The sequence below is a fragment of the Zeus faber genome (assembly GCF_960531495.2).
Source record: "Zeus faber genome assembly, chromosome: 6".
Lineage (NCBI taxonomy): Eukaryota > Metazoa > Chordata > Actinopteri > Zeiformes > Zeidae > Zeus > Zeus faber.
This window is the reverse complement of record NC_137201.1, coordinates 7,610,927-7,630,619: the sequence shown is the minus strand read 5'-3', so window position 1 is coordinate 7,630,619 and position 19,693 is coordinate 7,610,927. Positions and strand designations below refer to the sequence as shown.

The following is a 19,693-nucleotide window of genomic DNA, read 5'->3' as shown; positions in this document are numbered from 1 at the left end:
TCTGCAAGTGTTATGCTATCTAACAATTAAAAGGGCTGTACCCAACTTGGAATTTTGTCATTCGAATCGGATTCGGCTGTTGAAAGCAAATATTAGACTATTCGGTAGAACGGGGGAGCGACACACGAGCGTGGAACGTGTCTTATTTATAATTCCTTATTGAAATGTTATCCCTGTGCATTTTTGTAAGCTTCTATCTGTTCTATCCTATTTTTGTAATGCACACTGACTGACAAAAAAACCCAAAAAAAACTACTGCTCGACTTGAAGAATCTGAGTCGAGGTGGTCTCCGACTGATGATTGGACTAGTCGACTTTCAGGGGGCAGCCCTACAAATTAAGCAAACAGAATTATAATACAGTGGTACCTCGACTTACGACTGCATCTACTTACGACTAATCCAAGATACCAGTAGCAATAGTCGCGAAAATTTGTATCGACTTGCGACCGACTGCTCCAAGATACGAGCGTGGAAATTTACAGTAGGCACGCCGGCGGCTAGTCAGCAGCCAGTCAGCAGTCAATCAGCAGTCAATCAGCGGGCGACCTACATCGTGTGCGCACGTAGTTCATGGCTTATTGATATTCTTTTCATATTTACTGTGTTTGTGCTGTGTATTTTGTTTGTTTTCACCCTTCATGATGAGTCCCAAGAAGAAGGATGATGGGAAAAAGAAAAAGGCAATGATTCCCATTGAAACTAAGAAGGAAATCATAGAAAAATATGAGCGTGGTGTATATGGGAAAAATTGCTTCAACATACGACTGTTTTAACATACGACCATTCTTATAGAACCAATTACAGTCGTAAGTCGAGGTACCACTGTATATACAGGCAGACCAGATTAAAAATCAACTGATGGCAGGAATAGCCAGAAGACTTCAAAAATACTTCTAAAATCCTATCAATGGACAGCATCACACATCACACAAAGCATTTAGACACCTTTTTCATATACACACTATTGGTGGGCAGGTGATCACAAATCTTGGGATTCAAACACACACATAAAATAATATCAAACCAGTCAAGAGCCCCAGACTTATCTGGGACTGATCACAAGAGTTTCTCACCGTCTCTGGCGGGCCCGCGCGTAACCACCATTAACACGAGAGATTTTCTCATGATTCTCTTCAGGTCTAAAGGTCTTTGTCTGGGCCTCGAAAATCAGCAGGACTTGAAAGATGCAAATGATGGGGTCTAAATAACCTTGGGCCCCTAAAAAAAATACATTTATCTTTAAGGGTGGGGTGTAAATAAAAGGGGGCACTACTTGTTTAAAAAAAAAAAGATAGCAACTAAATCAACGTTTAGTAAGAACATCATTGCCATTGCTGTTGCAGAGTGTTGAGTTTGATATTTTGGGCCCTGTGAATGATGTAATTAAACTGCTTCCATAGCACTGCCAGATTTCCCAATGTGATTAGGCATATTATGTAACTGCACACACATTTCAATATGAGCAAAATCATTGGAGAAATGTAATATCCAATACATTTAATATAATATTGTTACCTGTGCCAAGAATTTGGCTTTGCTGGAATGTGTGGACCACTAGAGACATATTCTACCTTGACTCACTTGAGACACAATTGTGATGACTCCTGTATATAGGGAGGATTTGTGATCATATGGTCATTTAGGAGTCTTTATATATCTTTAGAATACTACTACTACTACTACTACTACTACTACTACTACTAATAATAATAATAATAATAACAATATTATTATTAATAAGCGTGCTCTCTCATAATAATAATATAATAATAATAATAATAATAATAATAATCACTCAGTGTGTACAAACGTCTGCCGAAATCCCTATTGTTTTTGCTCCAACAAACCTTTCGGTGAGAATTTAGAACCTTGTCTAGATTACACTGATAAATGAGCAGGCAGGAGCTGATCAAACGTCATCACGCTCACTCTATCCGTGCACATGTCATCTTAAAAACCTTTTTTATATCCAACATCGACATTGCTGTGGGACACTGGGATGGGAGTTGCTAAGTGCCGTTATGTCGGGCAAATATATTTTTGATCCCGCAAGGGTTAGAGGCATTTTCTAATTAGCTTCAGGCATCAAACACACAGAATTCTGTCTCCTTGATCACAGTCGTCCAGCTGGAATCTGTAGCACTGAGTTAGGGACTGGCTTGGAGGTTTAATCAAGCGACTCAGGAACTCCCTCCTCAGGAAGATTTTTTTTCTTCTTCCCCAGGAAACGCCAGGAGCTCGCCAAAGAGCATGACCGCTGTATTTGTATTAATTAAACTGCTATGGGAAATGGGCAGATGAGGATGGATGAAAAACTCAGCTGAACAGACCTGATTGACAGATGGATTGGCCCAAACGGCAGCAATGTCACTAGTGCAGCATTTTTCTCAACTCTCCAGTCAGAGTGCTCTGAGACTTTGGGTCTGGATGTGGCAGACTACAGTCTGGAGTTTGTGTGATTTATTCATAATGGCCCAGCAGAGACAAATTAAATGCTAAAGCCTACCAGAAGAAGAACAAACATTCAAAGTCTTCATTCTCATTTATAGTTGTTGCTTTTTATTTACTTTGATACCGGTTTGGTTTTTTTTTTAGGGAGAAGGACGAGACTGACCCAGATCGGATCAGGATCCAGATCGAAGCTGGTGAAGACCAATTCAAGTCCTAGAAATGAAGGGTGGTGGCTTCAACTCAGGAGCAAATGGACGGAAACTTTTGAAGTTGAAATAAATTCTATGACCAGAATTGTGGATCCTTTTAGTAATTTCATGTACTTTTTCATTCAGAGACAGAAAAGATCAAAGGACTCTGCACGATCAGTGGGGTTTTGTTCGACATTCATTGCAAATATATATAAACAATGTTGTGGATAAAAGTTGTGGACTCTTGATAACATTTCATAATGAGAGTCCAAACTATCTGTGTCCTGAATCCACTGAAGGGCAATTTTGAAATGATACCAAGTCTTTTAAAATGCAGACTGTAGAAAAGGCTCCAGACAGTGTCCACACATGAGTCCTATAACTCTGTTCAAATGTACAGTCTTGTGACCTTGTGTCCATTAAAGCCAAGTTTCTTCCATTTTTTCCCCCTTAAAATGTGCCCGTTATTCAGTCAGCCTCGGATCAACTTAAAAAAGGGGGGTAACACAGGGCCCAGCATGTGTTAGTAATAATAAGACATATACCTTCTCTCAAGGTAATATGTACCATATGCCTCCAGTGCAGTCTCAGATTGGGCAACACACTCAAGCTTTTCGCTTGAATTCCAGTATGAATTCTGGCAGGACTCATCATAGAAAAGTGTAGAGTGTACACTTTATACCCAGGTTGAAGTACTATTACCTGCCAAATACCGTACTGTATCAAATTACAAATAACAAGTCACTCAATTTGTCTTAAAACCGAACAATCCTTCAGTAATAGCGTCATTCAAATGAAATGAAATGAACTCTAAATAAAATTAAGTTCTAACCCTTTGCTGAAATAGGTCTTTGTTGATTGATTTGAATATAAACTAATCCAAATGGTTAGGAATGGAACAATACTTAAAGAATGGCAAGAACAGAGTTAACATTATGAACAGAATAATTATTATATATATATATAATTATTATATATAATTATTTATTTATAATCCATGCGCAAAAATCTTTGCAAAAGTACACAAACAAAAGATTCCACTCATTTCTGGTAGTGACAGCAGCTGTAGTTGGCGACTTCCACCCCTGGTAAACATTGTCGGCCTGTGCAAAAATGCTTATTTTAAGCCTGTCAGAGATGCTTTACTCAAACACAGACTCATCCTCTGGGCACTCTCTCTCTCTCTCTCTCCCTTACTCGCTTTATTTCACAACCCTCACGTACTCAACAAAAAAACGGCTTTCAACTACAGATCTGGATGTTGGATGTTGGCTGTTGGATGTGGGAGAAATCTGTCATGGCCCCGACACGTGTGTCCGTCTGCAGTTTGCCAGGCCCCCGAGACAGGCGGGGAGAAAGGAATGGATTCCCAGTGGGGCGTTCCACGTCTGGGCTGACGGAACAATTGGACCCAAGCCAGACATATAGGACAAGACAAGGTTACCCCAACTCAGCACTTAGGCTCAATCAAAGTGATGGCGGAATGTTGAGTCATTATATTTGCACTCAGACGGGGAGGAAGCAAATGTGAAATTGTGATTTTAGAAAAGTGAGCAAGGGGGAAGAAGAGGGAACGGGGACAATAAATTGATTTGAGGGAGAGGCAAGGAGGAAAGAGAGAAGCAGGGAGATTTCTATCTATCTATCTTTGGTGAAGTCGAGTGACAGTCGTCCATATACAATCTTTCTCTCTTTCATATCTGTGTAGGATTCCATTCCAGAGTCCATTCATGTGGACGTCTACATTTGGTACTTGCCCTGTATGTGCCACAAACCAAGGTTACTGGTCCAGGGGAGACAATGGTAACCCAGTCCATTCGAACAGAAATCAGTTTTCCATCAGCAAATGTTTTTGCCTTCTAGAAAGTCACTGAACCTCCAAATGTGCCTTTTTGCCTCCCTCCTTGTTTTAGAGAGGTTTGGTTATTGTATGCGTAAATCTACCGAGGCGTCTCAGCACCGAATAACAAAACACTAGTCAAGAATCTCCTCCAACATCTTGCATCGTCATTGGTGCTGTATGAAGGTGCTGTGAAGGTCTAACAGAAAGACTCTAGGAAGTGTGTTCACTTCATATGGGTATGTCCAATGCACAGACTGTTTATTGCATCCGTTCCTTTCCATTATATGAGCTATAAGTCAGTGTTTACACAGCTGACCCTCATTTATTTCTCATGTCTAGGGATAACACACATGAAGTGGTTTACACAAGACCAAAATAATAGGCCCAACTCTCCGCTATCGTCTCAGAAGTCCATGACATCACTCCTACCGAAGAGCTCACTGTTGTATCGCCGAGGCCCAATTTATATTAGTACTATTCTAGTCGACATAAGTACTCTGATCGTTCACAACTTCAGGTCGCCTTGTCCACAATTGCTACAGGACCTGTGAAGTCACTCATCACAGTCACTGCAATGGAGGAATGTGCTTCCCATTAGTGTCAGAAGACCCTTCTTTCCAAGTTACACGTGGATCGTACAGTACCTGCATTTACCTCTCTACCTCCTAAGAGCCTTCACCTTCTTTACCCCCAATAAGCAAAAAAACAACCGGCCTAATGCTACTTGTTCTTATTAAGAGTGTGATTTACGCAGGGTTCAACCACTTTATGACAAATGCACTTATTGTAAGCTGCTTTGTACAAAGGCTATATTATGTCATGTTATGTAAGGTGACAGTCGATTTTTCACACTACCTTTTAAAAGGTAGTGTGTTTCTTGTGATGTATTACATATATATGTATAAAAAAGGGGTGCACTCTATCTATTGATCTGAACAGGAGTTGGTGAAAAGTTGGAATTTGTCCGGTATAGGTTCCTCACCGTCTAATGGAAATCCTCCATGCTGAAGTGGCTCAGGGCAGATAAGAGGGCCTCACATCGATTCCCTTGAACTCTGCTGTTTTACTGATACAAGGTCAGGGCAGGAGATAAAGCACTTTTTCTACTCAGGATTACTAAGCACCCAGGGACGCTTAACCCTCTTTGGAGATAGTTTACAGAGGAGAAATCAACCAGTGAAGTCACAGTTGCCAGGTTTTCTGGCCGTCCTTTTCTCTTTTATTCCTGACAAAGCAATTGGTGAGAATATTTTGGCCCGACGTGACTTAGCATGTGGTTTGCAGTCATTCAGTGGGACGGCATCATAGGCAAGGTGTTATTAGGAGAATATTTTGAAGATAATATGGAGGTCTTGCTTATTTGCATTTCCAGGCCTGTTCTGCAATGTCTCACCAGCCCTTATGCGGTCTGAACTAGTGTGTTGATGTGTATCTTGAACATTACTCAGTATGTTTTTTATAAGTCACAGATCATCAAACCAGCAGTGTGCTCGCATGTCTTAACATGCAGTTTTACCTTGCAGACATTCTGCAGATGCATTTCTTTGAATTCACTTTTCATCATTACCCTACAGTACAGATGGTGTGGGGGCCAGATTGCCTTCTTGTCTGCCTCCACAACCCGTTTCGAGTGCAAAGCAAAGTCTTGAAACACTGTTAAGTGGTTCTATTAGGGGGCCTGGGTTCCGAAAGTAAAAACCACATTTGTTATTCCCATTATTAAGCGTGGATGGGCATTCCTGGTCACAACACTGCGTACATAATAACTTCAACACATCACCCATCACCGATCTCAAAAAGATGTTGTCCATGCCAGCATACTGAAGATGAGCTTTTGTCAAGCGTCCACGATGAGGCTCAGATGTTCATGGTTGTTCCAAGTAATGGAATGTCAAAAGAAAGTACATTCTGAGACGCAAAACAGAGGCATTTTTAACGGCTAATGCTCTTCCTAAATTATTTCATTATCCAAGAGAGTTCTGTGATTCTGTGTTGCATTATATAGTGGACATCCTTCAAAGGAAGATCTCCAACAGGGATGAAAAATACTTCACAAATTGGTCGCCACACGCGTGTCTTTACTCCCGTTTAGACAAACATGAAACCAAAGTGGGACAACATGTATATGGACCTGCATTTAAAATATACACAGTACGCTATATGTTATGATTATTTATGTTATTAGTTGTTAGTCATGTTATTATTTGACTGCATTTAGTTACTAAGCCATGACTAAAATCTGTCTCAAAATTAATCAAATGTCTTCCGACTATGACTAGATTAAAAATAAAAATGCTTTGAAAATGAGCGCCGCTTGTGTGGATCTCATCTGTCACCCACAGCCTCTCTTATGGATGTTCTTCTGTTTATCTTTGCCATCTGTGCCCCCACCCCCCTCTCTCTTTCCCTCTCTCCCTCCAAGTACACAGAAACATTCCATTCTTGCCACAACTCTACAAGTTTGTGTACTGTGGTGCAAAATAATGATTGGACGCTACCGTTTCCTACTCCGCTGCAGCAGGTGTCTGTATCTTTCTTTTCTCATTTACTTACCTTGAAAACGATAAATAAGAATGAAGTTGCGTATTTTTATCCATCACCTATATATCACGGTTTATGTCTTTTGTGTTATGTATTTGTGAGTATATAGGGGGTATATTCTCTGATACTGATCCCTTGTTTTAGCCATGTTTGGAGTTCGCGGAGGCTCCCTTTTGGGACAGCTTCACCCGCTTTGACAGTGTCTCTTAAACACAGGGGTGCTGATCTTGTGTTGTGTCGGCCGACTCTATCCGACTGCGCCATGCCCGCAGTCAGATAGGATCACGGGGGCGATGCTCTCACAGAGTGTGAGCGAGCCAAGTGGCAGCCCGGCACAGTAGCTGACCACAAAGTGTGACTCTAAGATTGTTTTGTGTTGAATTCTCAGTGGCACATGAATAAAAAGTATGGCCAAAAGAATAAAGAAAGAACCCCCCCTGTACTGTTTCACCTTTCAGCTTAATAGGTTGAAGTAAACTTGGTTGCACTTCTGCCTCTAAGTACCAGACTCCACATCACTCCAGCATTCCTCAATACTTTCCTAAGCTCTCCATTAATACCAGCTCTTCCCCAGAAGCTGTGTGCTGTGTGCAGCATGTGTGCATATGTGCGTATGTGTGTGTGTGTGTGTGTGTGTGTGTGTGTGTGTGTGTGTGTGTGTGTGTGTGTGTGTGTGTGTGTGTGTGTGTGTGTGTGTGTCTTTCACCATATATATATATATATATATATATATATATATATATATATATATATATATATATATATATATATATATATATATACATATATATATATATACATATATATATATATATATATACATATACACCTCAGTCCCAGGCATAGCAGGGCCTGATCTCCGCTGGTACAGAATGGTACCGCTGAAGGCCATTCATGTTAGCCTGGACTGACTTAGATTCCCCCACGGCACGTCACTGAGCGTGCCAGGCACCAAACTCAGGGACACAGGGTGCTGGCTAAAGAACAAAAGAACCAACAGGGGACTTGAACCCTAACTCCTTCACCCATCACAGCATTCTTTCAGACTCACCGCTGTATGAGTAAGAAGTTGCTTTGTCTAGGACGCTGGATTGTTCTCCCTGTATTAGTATGGCCAATGTCCCAAACTCATTACTTTTGATCAGACGGACATTTTTTTTTTATCACGCAAATGTATGAGATCAAGACGTCAGCTGAAAGTGGGGTTCACTGTTGACAATGAGAAGGTGTCTCTGGTGGGTGGGGTAGCTCGCTCTGAGCCCGTAGGGTCGCGTTCCACTTTACAGTTCCTCCAACACAACCTCAGGGAAATCAAAGACATCACCATGTTCCCAGGCCCAAGGCAAGTGGAAGCTAAGTGTCAATCATATCTGCCATATGGCGTGGTTTCCTGCTTAGACAGGATACCACAAGCAGCGACATTGAAACCCAACACCCACCTGAAATGAAGACTTCATGCGATAATGGTGCGGGGGGGTTGTATATTTGCGTACATGTGTGTGTGTGTGCATGTGTGGCCTTCTGCCTGTGGTTGTGGTTGTATACGTGGGAGGCCTGCCATATGCTGAAATCACCATCGTGAAACTGTGAGCTGCAGAAAGTAAAAACCAACATATCAGCATTGGATTATATGGATCTTTTATATTTGTGTGAAGCCTCAATGCCACAAGGATTAATAATCTATGGTAATGACACTGTGATTAGCGGATCAAACTCCCTGAGCTTTACACTGGCTCAGCCAAGAGACGAAGAAGAAAAAAAAAAACACCCAGAGAAGTCATTCCTAAATTGGGTTTGGTCTGGGGTTATGAAAGCTCAAGGAAGGAAATGACTCCGGCTGAAGAAATGCAATAAGGTTATGCATAAAGGCCACTTTGTATAGATGGGTCACCAGCGCCATTACCATAATATGGAAAAATCACTTCAATTATGGCCACTTGTCAGAGAGGGAGAGCAGATACTATGATATGTAGCCTTGTGGCGGCCGGCTGTGACTGGGTCGTGAGTTCAATCTGTTCTAGGATGGAAAGGCTGTTTTAGCTTGGGAGGACAACAAATGATGTGCCTGCATGGGCCTTAGCTGTCACTGCAGCCGCCACATGAATCTCGATGCATGTCAGACCGTCTTCAACAACAGTGAAATGTGTCGAGCACGCCACACTATACTGTACCCCTGTTTTGCACTCGTTTCAGGGACAGTTTAACTTCTCTATCTTGTTCATTGTTTCACTGCATCATGAGTATACTCATATCAGTGTTTGTGGACATGGTTGTTGTGGTTTTTTAAGCAAGTTCTTTTTTGTTTGACTGACTACTTAACCTCTCCTATAAGCACTTGAATTATACTGTCTGTGATTTACAACTGCACCTGTTGATTGCCATTCCATTTATTATGCACATATCCAGCTATTGTACACACAATTCCAATCATACTGCAGTTTCTGCTCAACGCTGTGTAACCTTCTATCTCTTTGTGCATAATGCCGCTTTGTCAGCCTCAGGCCTTGTGTCCGTCTTGCAAAATGTCCAGCGTATTTAATATATTGCGTCATATTGAATAGAACTACCTCAAGATAGCCTGCTTCAATGCAACGCTGAGCACTCCCACATCCCCTCGAAAGCTGCAACGGCACAGCGTGAGTATGCTGTTTGTGGAACACATACATATGCAATGCTGGTGTAGTCATATTGTACCTTCCTGCTGGATGCTTCACAACCTCTTTTCACACTGCCGGTAAGGTCTTGTTGTTTTGTGCCATCTGTTTACACGCACTGTGATAATACCAAAATCTGCCATCGATACTCTGCCAAATCCGATGAAAGAAATGCTTTTAAATTCAACGTTTGTTGACTCATGCACATGCAATCCACAGTCTTCACAGATAAGGACAAGATAAACGAATGACGTATTCACCATCTTCAGTAATTACTTTGGGACAGATATGGGACAGTTTGTAGTAAAATTATGTTCAACCGCTCCCATAGCAGCTCCCCCAGACCCTGGATCCTTTCGTCTGTCTAACTCTGTTTGTGTGTTTGTGCCTGTCTAACTATCTATTCTCTTTTATTTGCATAACTCTGCATAACCCACAATAGCACTTGGAGACTCCTAAGGCCTGTTATTACATAAACCTGCTTGAGCAACTGAGCAGCACCTTTAAAGTATTAATCAGATGAGGTGGAATAATAGGGCATTATTTACAGGCTTTGGGAAAATATACTGTTGCTTAATGCAATATATTAGCCTAGAAACCCTTTAAAACGTACCGTAGATTGACACCTGGGGAAGAAAATCCACCATGGAGGCTGCTGTCAGGAATAAGCGCAGATAACATTTGTGTTTGATTATCACTTGTAGCCTCTCTATAATGTTCTTGGGAGGGCAAGTTACAAGAGGCTGTCTTGAGTTAATTATTTGACAACTGCTCCTACAGTGAGGCACTGGAACATTAACACCCGTCTCTGCTCTTCCATACACTGAAAGAGAGCAACATTGAGAGGGATTTCCCAGCATGTATTTTATAATACAGCAGTGCTGATATATTGAGCACAATAGTTTGAGAATATTCTTTCCAGCACTCAACTCGTCGTGCCTGTCAACGCAGTTGATTCAGCCCTCCTGCACTGAGCAATTAACCCTAAATTCCACCATGAAATGCCCCATGTCTATTACGTCCGTCATAAGGAGTGTATCTCTGATGCAGGATTGTGTTCAGTCTGCCTGTAGATGCAAATGTTATTTCGTGATGGTAGACAAGCAAGGGGAGAACTTGCACAACAGAACAAGCTGTGCAGACACGCGTGCTTTTGGGCGACTTTTATAGTGACCCTGGCCGACTGTGGAACTCACCCTGTGCGTTCTTGCCACAGATGAGATGCTGGTACGGCTGCAGTGATCCCCAGATGTCCGCGTCCCCGCTGATGGCCTGCTCCAGGGACTCCACGGTGAACTTGGGGATCCCGTTATCCTTCTCCGCAAGCGCACTGCGCAGCGCCCGGCAGTACACCTCCCGGAACAGGCTCTCCATGCACGCACACAGGTAGATCGCGGCGTGCTCGTGGACCCTGACCGCCACCCTGCTGTCCACCATCCACCTGAAGAACTTGCCCACGTTGAACACCAGCCCGCAGCGCACGGACTTCCCGCGGCTGAACTTGTCTTCCGTGCTCATGTTGTACAGGGACAGGGCGCCCAGAGCCGCGGCGATGCAGTTCACCGACACGGTCCACGACAGGACCATCCGGACGGCGCTTTGGATCTCGTATTTGGTGCATTTGGCGTAGCGCAAGCTCAGTCGCTGCGCCTCTTTGGCGACCCGCACCAGCGCCCGGCCGAGCAGCGTGGAGAGCCGCAACAGCGCGTCGTGCGCCGGGCCGGGCTCTCGCTCCTCGGCCCGGCGCAGCGCGCTCTCCACTTCCCCGAGGCTCCACGGAACATCCTCCGGCTCGGGCAGCGCAGCGCAGCGGCCGGAGCACTCCCGGGTCTCGGCCAGGTCTTCGACCAGGACAGTGTTGACGGTGTCCAGGCTGTTGTGTCGACCGTGCATGGAGTCTGTCAGATACCAGTGGTGCCCCCCATGCACGTTGGGTGTGTGCGCCTCGGAGCAGCACAGCGACGCGCTGGAAGACCTGATGGAGTCGGCGGCTCCACCATAACCCGAGTCCAGCGTCAAATCCTCCAGGGTCCTCGAAGCGGACTTGCTACTCCTTGCCATGGCTGCGCCTCCTCATACTGCAAAAGTTGCGTACAATGTTCCACGGTGTACGGGATTTATACGCACCGACAATATTCCTTTTGCTTGACGCTTTTGCAAAAGAAATGACGAAATGTAAAGTTGGATGATGGCATCAGCTCTCTCAGCATAGTGCATCAACAGTGCTCAGTCAGTGTTTTTACGCAGTCCCTGGCAGCTGGAGGCGGGGCGGTGCATGAGCCAGTCCAGCAGCCAATGCACGCTTGGGAAGAGCCACTACGGTTTGGACCTGCGTCTCCTCTGCAACCCGGAGCCAACACCGTGGGAGAGATATCAACATAGCAAAGTGTATAGCATGAAAATAATGATCTAGTTTCGTGATCTCAAAACAACAAAAACATATCAATTACAAATCATATCACAAAAAAAAAAAAAAAAAAAATATATATATATATATATATATGTATATATATATATATAACAGCACCCATAATTAACGTGGAAATCCATAAACTCGGCTGTGTTGAGTGGATTACACTGTCCCGGAATTCCATTCGAAACTGCAACTTGTTTACTTTTCATTGGGGGTTCACTCTCCCTTATACGTTCACTTTCTTCTCTCTAAAAAAGTACACCTTCTTCTGACTGATTGATCTGTCTTGTTTTTCGTTGTCATTTGAGGTCGTGGGGATATTTCTTCATCTGCCACCAACAATAAAAACAGCACATAGAGGAGCACATGCATATTGCAAATACATCAATGGTTATTTCTTATAAAGTGCCACATAACAAAAAGTATCAAATATGGGATTTCTTTGAAACAAAATAATCGTTCGGATTACCTCTTTAAGGCAAATGGAGAATTCACATAAAGCATAAATGCAGGATGTGAAGATGTGTCCGCTATGTTTAGGAGACGCATCCTCAAGTCTGGGTGGCTTTTTAAGTGTTTTCCCAGAGGCAGTGTCTGTTGGTAACATGACTCAAACCCATAAATAATAGAGTGCATGCATAATGCACCCCTCTCGGTTTCTTTTGAGAATAGCTCATTTATACGATCGGAATTGCTTTCAAGGTCGATTGCCAACTTTGCCCATTTGTTCTTACCCCCGTGTGCCCGTTTGGGTGTTTCTTTGGAGCTTTTTTTTCCCCTGCAGTGTCCAACTCCGCAGCTGGACTATTGATCAGACAGTCCACCCTCTCAAGCAGTGATGGCCACGACTATAACCTGGGCTGGGGAGTGCAGAACACAGGCAGCAGAGGTGTTTGGAGTAGCCTACCGTGGATCTTCTTGATGAGTAATAGCATTAACTAGTTGAGATTAGCAAGGTGCGTTCTCCTGAAAACTAAGCACAAGCTCAATTCCGCTCCATAACTACGGCGCCCATCAAAGGGCTAATTTGATCTGCGTCGGTTCAACCCATCTATAGTGAGGGGAATGCAAATATTTCATAGACTTTGGAGAGAATTCATTATTTTTGTTGGTCTCTGGGACGGAAGGGATCGTTGGTTTACGGAGCAACAGTGAACCCTGGTGTACAACAGTCTAACATCTAGTTTTTAAACGTTGGCCATTGAAACCTGAGCTTTTCCTGATACTGGCCAAAAAAAAAAAAGGTTAAGAAATAATGTCATTCTTTTCTTGTCGAGTTTTATTAAATTGCAAATTTAAAGTCCAAATAAATTGATGCTGATTGACTAATTGATCACTGATAAGGTTTTAGGGTTTGTTTTTGTACATAGAATACTCTATATCAAAATATCCATATTTTGTATTTTATTTTAACTCACATTGCCATAGTGTTTTTACTAATTCGGACATATTCATTCTTTTTTTGTTGTTGTTGTTCATTAATGCAACACACTAATTAGTTCATGAGGGGAGAAATCCCAAAGAGATATACACCCAACAACAAAATCAAAAACAGTTTTTGTTATGTGAATGTATTTACCTATACGCAAAACGAAACTAAAATTCCCTGACTCATCCGACGCGTTTGTTACCATTTCAGACGCAATCATCCAACATCATCAAACAGTCGAAACATCTCTCTCAGCACACCTTTAGAAATAACATTATCAACATTATTATTATTATTATTATTATTATTATTATTATTATTATTATTATTATTATTATTATGTTTTGTTATTGTTATTGTTATTGTTATTATTATAGGTGCAGGTATAATAATAATAATAATAATAATAATAATAATCATAATAATTATTATGATTATGATTATGATTATGATTATTATTATTATTATTATTATTATTATTATTATTATTATTATAGTTGCAGCAGCAATACACAGGGTCCACTTTAATCGTGTTGGGTGCGTTTTACGGTTTCCCGAGTTCCCTTGAACGCTGCATGGGCTCCCCCTGGTTGCTCGTCTCGTTTCTTCAGTACTTTTTTTTTTTAAATATTGTGATTTACCTTGACGACTGGATTTTTGGCCGTGGATTGTGTATTGTCTTAGATTTTCAGTGATATTTTTGTGAGTTGTTACCATTGCGTGGCTTCTAATTCTCCAACGCCACCTGCGACTCCTCATTGAGTCACACATTCGTTTTTTCGAGGGATGCTCGGTCCATATTTCAAGGATTATTTATTATTCTTTTTTTTTTTTCATTAATTGGGCAAAGTAATGTGGACCACGGATAATAAAATAAAATTAAAATATCAATCCGACAGATCTACTGACATTTACCAGGTAAGAACTATATAAATATACAGGTAAATCCATAGTTAGGTAACTTCTAAAGACTACACAGGGACGCATTCCACGCCGCCCGGAATCTACATTTATAGTTCATAAATATGATGACGTAATTAAGTGTCTTACTGTAAATCTGTTCAATTTCGAGTGACACGTGTGACGTGTCACTTTCCCCTTAACTGTCGAATTGGAAACTGACTTCAGCGTCGTTTTACTAAGGCTGGTCAAACCTGGACTACGTTATTCCAGAGAGGCTAAAGGTTGTGTCATACACGGTTTCAGATTTGTGAAACCTTTATTCAACTGTGAAAAAATAAAATAAAGTAAAATAAAATAAAATAAAATAAAATAAAATAAATGTACAGTGTATATATATATTGTATGTACTGTATGTTACACTATTACCACAAATGGTCTTTGTTAGTTGCTTAATAAGCCCACGTCTCTCCATTTCATGCATGATTGTCATATAGATCTTGTATTTCTCACTTGAAAAAAAGTAGAGAAGTTATTTTTACCTCTTGAAACACAGTCAAAACATCTTCATCGATTGGGCAGTCTGTTAACTTACTCCTCAAATCCCTCTTTCAAAAATAAAATTGCTGTTGTTCTCTTACCTTTCCTCTAACTGGCCATGGTCAACCTCTCTCACTGTTTCTGCCAATGTTAATTTTCTCACTTTTACCAAACCCTGTGTCAGAAGTACCGTGACGCAGCCATTAGTGTGCTTGTTCTCCATTTGATTTATACTGTATATGAAGACATTTTTATTAAAAACTTTCTCTCAATGCTTCGTCATAATTATCTACGTTTGATTGAAAAAACACTGAATTTATCTTGTTTGTCTGTCCACTAGCATCCGCAATCATTTCAGACCCTGCTCTTCTACTCCTGTCCACCAGTTGTCCTCATTCTGTTCCTACCTTTGCCAATTACCTGACCTGGCACCTGCCTGCAGACATGATCCTCATGATCCAAACAGTTTATACTATAGACCTGCACAGTACCTGCACAGTAGTCTGCTCATTTGCCACTGTGTATAGTGTCTCCTAGTTATAGTATTGCAGCCTTTTTCTTTTGCCTGAATCTGCCTGCCTGCCTTTTGTTACCTGTGTTATGCCTGCTGACAAAGTAAATTCTGTTTTTAACGCTCTTGCTTTTTGAGTCTGGAATCTGCCAAAATCCCAAATCTGCCTCCACAATGCAGATAATGCACATAATGTGTTACACACACACACATACACAACTATATATATATATATATATATATATATATATATATATATATATATATATATATATACAGTAAATACATACAGTACATACGGGGCTGATAAGGGTATATAATAAATAAATAAATAAATATGTACACTCCACTAGATCAGGGTCTGGGGGCAGGAGGCGTGTGAGTGATTTGGGTATGACATGCCTGGAGTACTCGCACCCCCAGGCCCTGCAACACCTGGTGCCTGGTGCTCAGCGCAGGTGAACTGGGTGAGTGCACTCAGCTACATGGATGGCCACTCGGGGATTGTGGCCCGGGTGAGGCGCCTGGCCGGTCGCAGTATGGCGGGCCTCACCTTTGCAAGGGGCATTGTGGGCGTGGGGGCACCACTGGCTCGCAGTTTGGGCGAGTTGTGGCTCCGCCTAGCGTCTGCGGCCTTGGCTCTGTGCATGCGGCTCTGTCTTGTGCCCACACATGGGGGTGGGTTGTACGTCTGCACCTCAGGGGTGCAGGGTCTCCTCGTGCTCTGGTTTGGGCTGCTTGGGGCCGTGCATGGGTGTTGCTCCAAGGGCTTCCGGCTTCTCTGGAGGCTGGGGGTTCTTCTGTGGCTAGAGGGCGGGGTGCCCGGGACTTTCCTGCAGTTCTGGGGTGTATACGGCCGCGGGACTCAGGGATGGCTTCGGGGCCTTTTTTCACTGTGGAAGCGCTACAATATAATACCAACCTCATACACCAGAACCAATTTGGACACGTCCTGTACACTCACCAGTGGACACATCACACAAACACACACCACACACACACACACACACACACGCACACGCACACGCACACCCACACGCGCACACACACACACACACACACACACACACACACACACACACACACACACACACACACACACACACACACACACACACACACACACACACACACACTCATTTACATACATACGGACGGACTCGGGTTACATCCCTCTCCTTTTCTCCCTCATCTTCTTCCATAACTATGAGAGGAAAAGGCCACGTGCCGGATTTCTGTTCCATTTTTCCTGGACTAAATCGACGCTGTTTTGTCGATACATGTTGTGTGATGTTTCAATTCAAGATTTCAGAAAACCCGAAACCATTACATGAGTTATTGTCCTTTGAACCCTGACCAGAGGTCATCTTTCAAAGTTCGATTGTTTTTTTGCCATGGTCTTTTGACAGGTCTTAATGCTTTATTTTAATTTACATGTTGTACAGCTTTTTGATTTCCAAATGGGAGCTGTTTTTTTTTATTTACATTTTTTTAATTATAAAGTTCAATAGCTTTGTAATTAGAGCACTCAAACTAGGTCTATGTAATTATAGTTTCAAGTTTATTGTCAAAAATTTCAATCTCAGAGCCAACTCAACTTTACATAATACGTAAAAATGTATTTAAAACAGAAGTTCAAGAGTATTTAAACACTTAATTTTTAAACAAAATTTAAAAATCTAAAATGGAAAGAAGTACTGTAGTATAGGTAATATAAAAGTATTTACCTAGACACAGTGTTGTGAGAGAAACACTGCAATATACTAGTAAGAGGTAAGACAAAACAGGTATGCAATGCAATACTTGATACATTAACGTGACTAGTTTTTAACGTTTTACTAGCCACGTTTTAAAGTGTGTGGATTTATAGGTTCTGGTCTTTGGCCTTTTGATTTCAAAATTAGGGTTTTTGAACGATCACATTTTTATTTAACTTTGAATAATTGTGAAAAATCACAACAAATTTCTGAATTTGAGCCTCTCTGTCGGAGAAATGCCCCCCTATTTAACAGATTGTTTTTCCAAATTCCAAAAAACAACAATGGCAAAATAAACTGTTAAAAATCAGTCAATAAAAGTTTAAATCAACACCAAGGATATAATAATAATTTGTACAAACGTGAAAGAGTGAAACAGTATATGGGTCCTTCTGAACACTCAAGATTGTTTGACTGTTGATACCGTTTAAACTCAATGGTTTACTTCACGGATTAGTTGACAACTATTAAATAAATCATCATATGATAGAAAACTGGATATTTCAATCCCCTCTACAGAGAGGAATTTTCACCTCTCAGTGAGAAAGGGGTGGATTGCTCCATTGAGATTTTCCTCAATGCGTCTGCGTTGGCATACAGTATGTATGGGTTTGGTGTGAGGGCTTCTGGATTTGTTGGGTGACACAATCATCGGCTATTAAGTGCAAACAATGAGCTGGCCCAAGGCTTTACCTGCGGTCTGCTTCATAGTCACTCAAAAAATGTGTACTGCGGCAATTAGTGTACTGTATCCTTGTGTAAAAGTTGTTGACTTGGAGGCTCTGATACAAATTATTATTAAAAAAAAACAGAAAGTAGAAAGCAATAGGTAAAACAGCAAAAATATGTGACAAACAATAAAGGGTGATGCAGCAATACAGATAAAATTATCTCATACAGTCAACTGTCATAATGCACACGTGTGCATGAGTTGTCATTCTAAAAAGCCATGGGGGTTAGATAGATATGAATAATATACTTCAAATAATATTTCCATAGAGTATAAGTTATAAGTAATAAAACGTATAAAGTGCGCAGACGGCACACTGTAGGACAAAAAAAAAACCCTGCTCTAATTCTCAGTTAGGTTCACCTCTCACATAATGATTTGAAGACAACAACGTGTTGAAGATAGCATGATTGTATTCATGAATTTATCAATTTTCAGTATAGCAGCGGAAATGTATATTATGCTTAACTGGCATACTGTACACATGCTGTATAACAGGCATTGGTAGTTCATCCTTGGATTTTCCTCCAACCCTGGTCTTAATCTGAGGTAGGGTTTAGGCCTTTATTTGTTTGTGTTGACCACACCCCCGACATTTATTAGAGGCCCAGTTTTTATTTGTGTAACCATAATTGAGGAAAAATGGTAACTCAAAAATATAAATTACCTTATCTTCTAAACCTTACACTGCTAGTATGTACATTATCACCTTAATGCAAACCCTGCTATTTATTCTTGTTGACATGTCATTCATTGTCTCAAGGTCATTCAATCATCACAGAGAACACAGAGGAATGTTTTGTAGAAAGTTGAACGCGCAGATGGTCGTGGCTGATTTTCTCTCCCGCTCTGGGGGGGATGTGTGAGGGGAGTCAGCTGGATGGCTCCCCAGCCTAAGTTGGGCGGTGGGAGTATGTGGCGGACCAAGGGGCACGGTCAAGCACCGGCTGCAGTGGACAGCACAGCTCCCTTTCCCGCCTAGAATTGGCCGAATCAGAGCCCTAATTGGTCGGACTCGGTGGAGGGAGCTTTTATAATGTTTGTTCTTATGCAGAGGGGAACGGCTCATGTGCTCGTCAGCCGACGAGGAGCCAGAGAGCAGAACGCTATTCCTCCTGCGGCCGAACCCATCATAATCATCATCATTATTATTATTATTATTATTATTTAAACTTCTGGCCAGTGAGCCAGAACAAGCCTGTACAATAAAAACTCTCGCCTTTGTTGGTGCACCATGGTAAAAAATAGTTTGACTCCCTCCCTTAAACCCTACCTGTGGGCAGAGACTCTACAATCTGCACAGCCCTGCGGAAGAATGAGCGAGACCACCATCTCGTTCACTTCTACTTTAGCGACAGTGTCCCTCTGGAGGACGCTATCGTTCTGTTTGGAGCGGGGAGCGAGGAACGGGAGCAGGATCTCCCTGTCTCTCTATCTCCCTTGTACCGGGGAGATCGGTCACCAGCTCATCCACCATAACACGAAGGGGTTGCCCTATGGATGAGTACAAGGAGGCAGGTTAAACTGCAGCATCAATCATCTTCTTGGTGCCAGAGGTTAGCGTACCCACGGTCTGTCTGCTCCTGGTACGTCTGCTCCTCCTTCACCAAGCTGACCGAGCAGCTCCGCCGCTCAGATGAGGAGAGGGCCCACCTGGACATCCATGTCCCCTGGGCGGACCAGCACCATTGTCTCCTACATGCCCACCAGACCAATCGGCGAGTCAGAAGA

The 19,693-nt window shown here is 42.1% G+C and overlaps 1 protein-coding gene across 2 annotated transcripts in view; it reads right to left on the bottom strand.

Annotated features, from left to right (window-relative positions):
* The window catches only part of btbd11b (BTB (POZ) domain containing 11b), a 91,279-nt gene extending 79,483 nt beyond the window's left edge, over positions 1–11,796 (bottom strand). For both annotated transcript variants that reach the window (XM_080002034.1, XM_080002035.1), the window contains exon 1: positions 10,879–11,796. In XM_080002034.1, the coding sequence (XP_079858160.1) occupies positions 10,879–11,743 (865 nt within the window). In that variant the 5' untranslated portion in view covers positions 11,744–11,796. The remainder of the gene's footprint in view (positions 1–10,878) is intronic.
* Positions 11,797–19,693: the final 7,897 nt, after the last annotated feature.